At 41.8% G+C, this 8,830-nt stretch overlaps 1 protein-coding gene across 3 annotated transcripts in view; it reads right to left on the bottom strand.

Moving 5' to 3' along the window:
- Nucleotides 1–281: 281 nt before the first annotated feature.
- camta1a (calmodulin binding transcription activator 1a) overlaps nt 282–8,830 on the bottom strand; it is a 1,048,086-nt gene continuing 1,039,537 nt past the window's right edge. Inside the window, exons 23-24 of one of the 3 annotated variants that reach the window (XM_060938363.1) lie at nt 6,899–6,952; nt 282–884 (exon numbers count right to left, since the gene is read on the bottom strand). In XM_060938363.1, coding sequence (XP_060794346.1) covers nt 821–884; nt 6,899–6,952 — 118 coding nt within the window. In that variant the 3' untranslated portion in view covers nt 282–820. The remainder of the gene's footprint in view (nt 885–6,898; nt 6,953–8,830) is intronic. The other 2 variants (XM_060938365.1, XM_060938364.1) reach the window with 2 other exon arrangements.

Genomic DNA, 8,830 nt, shown 5'->3' with positions numbered 1-8,830 from the left:
AAAAATAATTGGATGAACACAGACATAATTTTTTTTTATCTCCCCGAGACACGGTGGTTTTATGCTCGCACTGTTTTTGCACTGCTCCAATTCAAGCATAGATTTCTGTGGAATTTAAAAGGATGAATAACATTAACTGAAATGTTAGATATCCTTTTTTTTTTTTTTTAGTTTCACCCCCACATTCACCTTGTCACTAATATGATGGGCTGCAACCTTATAATATAATATAATATAATATAATATAATATAATATAATATAATATAATATAATATAATATAATATAATATAATTAAGATATTTATTTTCTCATATAAATGGAATTTTTTTGAGCATTTTTATATGCCTCGCAACATTTCTACGTATTAAATTTGTTTAAACAATGCACTACGATTCGAGCCAGGTCCTGCCAGGTTTCTGTATCGATTCCATATTTTTTTCCAGTCTTTCCTCTGAAGAGTCGCACTGTTCCAACGTCCTTTCCTTTTCTTGTCAATGTGCTTCAAAATAACAAACCAAATCCATGAAAAAGTGCAAAAAATGCCATGAAGCAAATGTCCTTCCTCCAATCACATCCTCACTTTGAGTTTGTTTGTCTTTTTTAAATCCACTCTTCAAGTCAGCTCTTTCTCTTATAAAAGAAAGACAGAAGGAAGAAAGAGATATGAAAAAGTGGTGTTGTATAGTAGGAGAAGTCTGTAGTTCTGTGTAGTTCTGTATTCTGAGTTGTACTCTTCCCGCTTGAATTTTTTTTTTTTTCCTCTTGTAAAAGGTCTGGTTGAAACAGAAAAATCAGGAAAACAAGTCTGGAGAGGGATGTCACATTGTGAGGGGGCTCTTCTGGGTATTCTCATGTTCCCTGGCCTTTCTCAATTCTCTCGCTCTGTAAAAAAAACAAAAACAAAAAAAAACAACAGACGCCAGGTTAACAGAGACAAAAGATAATGGAAAGGGCGATATACTGATATGAGAGGAGACGCGTCAGTGGGACATGTCCGACACAGCACTCAGGGACTACTTTCACATTACCCATAATGCTTTGCACCTTGGGGGGGTAACTAAAATATAAATGAACTAAAACAACATGGCGTCGCACACTGACAGTAATCTTTTGAATTTAACCCTTTGATGCAAAACATGGGTCAAAAGTGACCCGGCTGAGTTTTTATCTTCTATCTTTGCAATAAATTAATTCCATCATTCAGTATTCAAGGTATTCCTCAATTAACTTGTTTTTGTTCATCATACATCCTTATTTTATTTTTTCCTTTCTTACTTTTTGAATAAAAACCCTTTTTGTATCACTACCCTTCTAATGCACAACATGGGTCAAAAACCACCTGCGTTCATTTTCCAGGTTATTTCATGTATGGCTGAGTGTTTCTATGATCTACTTTTGAAATAAATTCATTTTGTCATTTACTTTTCCAAATATGCAGTCAATATCTTGTTTTTGTTTAGCACAAATCATCATTTTTATTTTTCCTTTCTTAAGTTATGAACAAGCACAGCTTTTGTAATTCTACATCAAGTTTACACACATGGGTCAGAACCGACCCGCATGCATTTACTACAGCGTTTGGTGGGAACTGTGAATTGTGCTTGTGTCAGACATTTCACAGCTCAGCACAGCACAGTGCCCTTTGCCCATCTAATACATGTACAGTGGTGCTTGAAAGTTTGTGAACCCTTTAGAATTCTCTATATTTCTGCATAAATATGACCTAAAACATCATCAGATTTTCACACAAGTCCTAAAAGTAGATAAAGAGAACCCAGTTAAACAAATGAGACAAAAATATTATACTTGGTCATTTATTTATTGAGGAAAATCATCCAATATTACATATCTGTGAGTGGCAAAAGTATGTGAACCTTTGCTTTCAGTATCTGGTGTGACCCCCTTGTGCAGCAACAACTGCAACTAAACGTTTGCGGTAACTGTTGATCAGTCCTGCACACCGGCTTGGAGGAATTTTAGCCCATTCCTCCGTACAGAACAGCTTCAGCTCTGGGATGTTGGTGGGTTTCCTCACATGAACTGCTCGCTTCAGGTCCTTCCACAACATTTCCATTGGATTAAGGTCAGGACTTTGACTTGGCCATTCCAAAACATTAACTTTATTCTTCTTTACCCATTCTTTGGTAGAGCGACTTGTGTGCTTAGGGTCGTTGTCTTGCTGCATGACCCACCTTCTCTTGAGATTCAGTTCATGGACAGATGTCCTGACATTTTCCTTTAGAATTCGCAGGTATAATTCAGAATTCATTGTTCCATCAATGATGGCAAGCCGTCCTGGCCCAGATGCAGCAAAACAGGCCCAAACCATGATACTACCACCACCATGTTTCACAGATGGGATAAGGTTCTTATGCTGGAATGCAGTGTTTTCCTTTCTCCAAACATAATGCTTCTCATTTAAACCAAAAAGTTCTATTTTGGTCTCATCCATTCACAAAACATATTTCCAACAGCCTTCTGGCTTGTCCACGTGATCTTTAGCAAACTGCAGATGAGCAGCAATGTTCTTTTTGGAGAGCAGTGGCTTTCTCCTTGCAACCCTGCCATGCACACCATTGTTGTTCAGTGTTCTCCTGATGGTGGACTCATGAACATTAACATTAGCCAATGTCAGTTGCTTAGAAGTTACCCTGGGGTCCTTTGTGACCTCGCTGACTATTAGACACCTTGCTCTTGGAGTGATCTTTGTTGGTCGACCACTCCTAGGGAGGGTAACAATGGTCTTGAATTTCCTCCATTTGTACACAATCTGTCTGACTGTGGATTGGTGGAGTCCAAACTCTTTCGAGATGGTTTTGTAACCTTTTCCAGCCTGATGAGCATCAACAACGCTTTTTCTGAGGTCCTCAGAAATCTCCTTTGTTCGTGCCATGATACACTTCCACAAACATGTGTTGTGAAGATCAGACTTTGATAGATCCCTGTTCTTTAAATAAAACAGGGTGCCCACTCACACCTGATCGTCATCCCATTGATTGAAAACACCTGACTCTAATTTCACCTTCAAATTAACTGCTAATCCTAGAGGTTCACATACTTTTGCCACTCACAGATATGTAATATTGGATCATTTTCCTCAATAAATAAATGACCAAGTATAATATTTTGTCTCATTTGTTTAACTGGGTTCTCTTTATCTACTTTTAGGACTTGTGTGAAAATCTGATGATGTTTTCAGTGATATTTATGCAGAAATATCGAAAATTCTAAAGGGTTCACAAACTTTCAAGCACCACTGTAAGTAATGTTTTTCAATTGTTCGAACATTACCTTAGAAAAAAAACTGATTATGTTTAGGTTACTTGAGAGTGAGTAGATTACTTGTCAGAAAGTTGCAAGTAATTACTATTAGCTACCGAGCTGTTGACATATTCTACTTTAGTTAGCTAATTTTATTGTAGTTGGCTTAGCTAACTACATCTCATCTCATCTCATTATCTCTAGCCGCTTTATCCTTCTACAGGGTCGCAGGCAAGCTGGAGCCTATCCCAGCTGACTATGGGCGAAAGGCGGGGTACACCCTGGACAAGTCGCCAGGTCATCACAGGGCTGACACATAGACACAGACAACCATTCACACTCACATTCACACCTACGGTCAGTTTAGAGTCACCAGTTAACCTAACCTGCATGTCTTTGGACTGTGGGGGAAACCGGAGCACCCGGAGGAAACCCACGCGGACACGGGGAGAACATGCAAACTCCGCACAGAAAGGCCCTCGCCGGCCACGGGGCTCGAACCCAGGACCTTCTTGCTGTGAGGCGACAGCGCTAACCACTACACCACCGTGCCGCCAGCTAACTACATAGTTAATAAATAAATAACTGGCCCCATTCACTGCTAAAGTAATTACTTGAAACAAATTCTTATTATAGTATTAAGACATTTAATTTTAAATCACACTTGGATGACCCATGTGTAGTAATATAAAAAGTATTTTTGTTCATAAAGTAGGAAAGAAAAAATTAAATTAATGATTTGTGGTAATTAAAAACAAGATATTTAAAGAATACTTGGAATATTCAATCATAAAATAAATTGATTTCAAAAGATAGAGCAAAGAAAAACTCAGTCAGCATGAAATAACCTGGAAAATGAATGCGGGTCATTTTTGACCCATGTTGTGCATTAGAACGGGTGTGCATATGTTTTGCATCAAAGGGTTAAATCTCCTTCAAACTTTCAAAGAAGTGTCAAAACTAACTAAGCTTAAAGAAATCTGCAAAGCCTTTTCTGTGGACTTTGAGAAATCAAATCGCTTGTAAATATCACATTGAACGCTTTGAACATCTCTACTTCGGGTGACAGTGAGTCAGCAGCCTTCTTCATCTCTGAACACGGGTGTTCCAACAATTACTGACCTGCACAAGTTAAAAGATTGGCAGAAAAGCTGAGAAAGATCGACACTGATCATAGAAGAATTGACAGTGAAATCGTTTTTGCTGGATGCTGGTTACGACAAGAAAGCCGTAAGAAAATACAAAATGCTTCAAGCACGGGAACACGAGCACGGAATTCACTCAGTCCAGTAAGGACTGTAAACACAGCAGGACTGTCTAATTTCTTTTTAAAGTTGATTTTGGTTTCCTTCACTCTGATTTTCCTCGAGCTCATATGCTACCAGATTATGACAGTCTTTGGGCTGTTAGAGGAAGCTGTTAGGACGACAGGGTCAAATCGTACATTCGATCTCCCTACATAAACACTAAAAACGGAAGGACATGTACGTAAGCTTACTGACACTGCATCGTTTGCGCTTTGTTTTGGGAGTCGATCCTTCGATAAAGTCGTCCTTTGACTTGTCCTTGTTTTTCGGTTTCACACTTTTTATGACTAGCAACAAAGATAGAGGGCTTGTCGGCTTCGTGACTTGGATCATCAGACTTTACTCCACCACTGAAGTGTGTAGAACACAGTCACGTCTTGTCTGTTGGTGTAAAATTTTGATGGCGAATTCTGTTGACCCACGCTTTTCGGCGCTTAGCTTCTTTATGCTTGGTTCACACATTGGCGTTTCAGCCTTGTGTACGTACGGCATATCAGGACACGTGGCAGTAAGAAAGGAATGTCACAGCATTGCCAGCTTACGTAGCTAATACTCTAGGATGAGTAACGCGATCTCCTTGTACGCCAGAGTGCGGCGTATTTTTAAGTCCATGCTTAAAAATCCGTAGCACATACGTAGCAGCTTTGATACTTCACGCATGCGTCACGTGTACGCCGTAAAGACGAAAGATACGCGACAGTGACGCAGCGGGAACGTTGCTCGAACACCTATTACACCATGCGAATGCTTTAGTTGACGTGTCTGATGAAGGTGGCTTCGGGGCTGGCTGGATGGATGCCACTGATGTCTTCCCTTGCCCTTCTCGGGTCCTGACTTCTATGCTGGGATGATGCTTTCTTGACTGTGACGAATGACAACGAATGCAGTGTGAACGCCGCAGCAACGTCACATGTAAGAATGAAACGCCACGCCAACGAAACGGTTACACCGCAGCAATGCATCATACGCCACGCATATGCCTCAGTACACCATAACTTTACGTCCCTTGAACCCCATACAAACCCCAGATACGCCACAGGAACGCCACACATACGGGTACGCCGTGTACGTCACAGGACTTTAATTTTGGACAAAATACGCCCAATTTCTTGGCACTTGACCCACATGCCGCTTACGTGGCAAGATACGAGACAGTGTGACACAAGCATTAGGTATTCTATAAGACTTTAAATCAGGAAAAGTCGTTTTCCCCCATGTGAATTCAAAGAAATGACGGAGGTTATTCGACTTGTAAACAAATACAACACCTGGTTACCACCCAAGGCGCAAAGCATTATGGGTAATGTGAAAGTTGTCGATACTGGATTGTAGATGTTAAATCCTCAAGACTGGAATTCTAAAATTGGGGAACTGATACACAGTGAACAGCTTTTTGAAATAATAATAATAATAATAATAATAATAATAATAATAATAATAAAGTGTCATTCAATTCAGGCAACCTTTGGCGCTTGTCCTATTTTCTCAAGCTCCGCCTTGTAAATTTCATCTCGAGCTTGATATATAGGACAAACTTAAAATAGTCTGCAGATTTCATTTGATTCATAGATTCGAAGTGAAAGCCCTCATTTCCACCCGTCATTCCCACCAAGATAAAGCTGTCCGCTCAGACCGGAGCGTTTATCTAATTCCCCTCGGGTCTCACAAATAAACTGCATAATTTACTCCAACACTCTGGGCTCAGCGCAGAGCAGTTCTGCTGATTTTGTTCATAGTGGGATGATCTTTCACAATATATTGATCACGAGAGAGAGAGAGAGAGAGAGAGAGAGAGTTCCCACCGACACATACTGTAATAACACCTTATGAGTTGTTCATCAGCCAAAATATGTACGCTAGCCAGACAGGCAGCTTATCACAGAGGAAGACTTCATGCCTCGTGGTAGTAACACATCACTCTCAGCATGCCTGTCAGAAAGCAAGGCCCATAATCATCCCATCATGCAACACAGGTAACATCATACACTCTTCAGACACCCTTTCATCATTACAACACAGAGAAGAAGGCAGTCACATTTCTGAAGGGGAAATAAGTGGGTGCTTATTTAGTGTGGTGGTGTCACGATGGTTAGTTGTTCTTATTCTAAGCCTCACGGTCCATCTGTGCTTCCAGTCAGCAGCTGTCATGCAAGCAGGCATCAAGCAACAGTGATGAAGAGAAGAGGTACAGAGGAAAAAGGGAGACTAGAGGAAAGAATGCCAGAGTGAGATATATTTAGATGGACAACAGGAAGGTGTCAGTTGTGAGAGAGAAAGAACGCAGCAGTAGAGAGAGAGAGAGAGAGAGAGAGAGAGGGAAGAACGGACTGGGTTGCTGAGGCTGCACTCACCCGCTTGAACAGTCTATGGTCCATCAAGGGGCTTTGCATTAACAGCAAAACAACACCACACAGCTATTAGCACATATTATGTAATGTAGTATGAAGCAGAGGGAAAGGGAACAAACCAAATGGAGGGAACAGGGAAGAGGAGGGGTTGCTGTTGTGTCCAACCTTATCTCAACAATTTCGCACCTTCTACTGTACAGCTTCGGTTAAATATGACTGTCCCTTGTTTCAATATGTCGCTCCACTTGGAAAGTGACACATGATTGTAACACACTGTTATGTCACTCACGCTAGCGCTTGTCCTGTTCCGTCAACGGATCATGTGGCGGGTCAGCTACACCTTTTCTTCTGAATAGTGAACATCATTCTATCAATTTGTATATGTGTGTGTGTGAGAGAGAAACGTGCAGCGCAGATCAGAGGGGAACCATCAGGGCCTTCTAGTCCTTCAGAGAAGGCCCAAACATATCAGCATTTCAAATGTTATATTTAATTTCTTTCATAATTTAATTATTATCCATCCATCCATCCATCATCTGTAGCCGCTTTATCCTGTCCTACAGGGTCGCAGGCAAGCTGGAGCCTATCCCAGCTGACTATAGGCGAGAGGTGGGGTACACCCTGGACAAGTCTCCAGGTCATCACAGGGCTGACACATAGACACAGACAACCATTCACACTCACATTCACACCTACGGTCAATTTAGAGTCACCAGTTAACCTAACCTGCATGTCTTTGGACTGTGGAGGAAACCAGAGCACCTGGAGGAAACCCACGCGGACAGCATGCAAACTCCACACAGAAAGTCCCTCGCCGGCTGCTGGGCTTGAACCCAGGACCTTCTTGCTGTGAGGCGACAGCGCTAACCACTACACCACCGTGCCGCCCCAATTATTATTATTATTATCTTCTAATTTGGCCTCATTTTCTATCAACTTTGCTTCAGAAATGAAAGGGTTACTGTCCTGAAAACATTAAAACCGAGTTATCCGATGAGATTGTTTTTATTTGTTGTGTCTAGGCTGAGAAGAGTTTTGAGCTGCTCACTCATTAGTTAGGACTTCATTGCCGGGACAGAAGGCCGTGTATGTTTATGTAGGAAGTGACAGATGAATTAACTGATCAGATTTTGATTTATAGTGGGTGGGACCAAACATTTACCACCCTAGACCTTCTCGAAGGCCAACGTGAGCTTAACCGCGAGTCGGCACCGTCAGCGCGGCAGTGAAGTCACCTTCCAGCCGGTGTAGCATTCATCAGTAGTGTTAGCGAATGCTAATAAAGCGGTCAAGCCAGTGCTATCTATCGAGAGCAAGTACAGTAGCACAGGCTAATGACTGAGAAACTAAGATTTCTGTCTCCAGACTCTTCTTCCATGCTTCACGCTCGCTACAGTATTTTTCACTCTTCATTTCCCTGTGTAATTTACTTACTAACTTTTAAAATCAACATCGACAACTACACACAATGGAGCGACCTGGCAGCCTGCCGCTAATCCCTTAGAAAATCCTTTGCCCTGTTGCTTTTTTGGTGTCTGGCTAAGTTTTGGCTGAGCTCAAGTCCCAGCTCTAATAGTAACACTTCACCACTGGCGCATATTCATAGCTGAAATATTTTATGACCGTTCCAAGTGTGGGCGGCACGGTGGTGTAGTGGTTAACGCTGTCGCCTCACAGCAAGAAGGTCCAGGTTCAAGCCCCGTGGCCGGCGAGGGCCTTTCTGTGTGGAGTTTGCATGTTCTCCCCGTGTCCGCGTGGGTTTCCTCCGGGTGCTCCGGTTTCCCCCACAGTCCAAAGACATGCAGGTTAGGTTAACTGGTGACTCTAAATTGAGCGTAGGTGTGAATGAATGTGAGTGTGAATGGTTGTCTGTGTCTATGTGTCAGCCCTGTGATGACCTGGCGACTTGTCC

This window comes from Neoarius graeffei, chromosome 13 (genome assembly GCF_027579695.1).
Source record: "Neoarius graeffei isolate fNeoGra1 chromosome 13, fNeoGra1.pri, whole genome shotgun sequence".
NCBI classification, from domain to species: Eukaryota; Metazoa; Chordata; class Actinopteri; order Siluriformes; family Ariidae; genus Neoarius; species Neoarius graeffei.
This window is presented reverse-complemented; position numbering and strand designations above follow the sequence as displayed.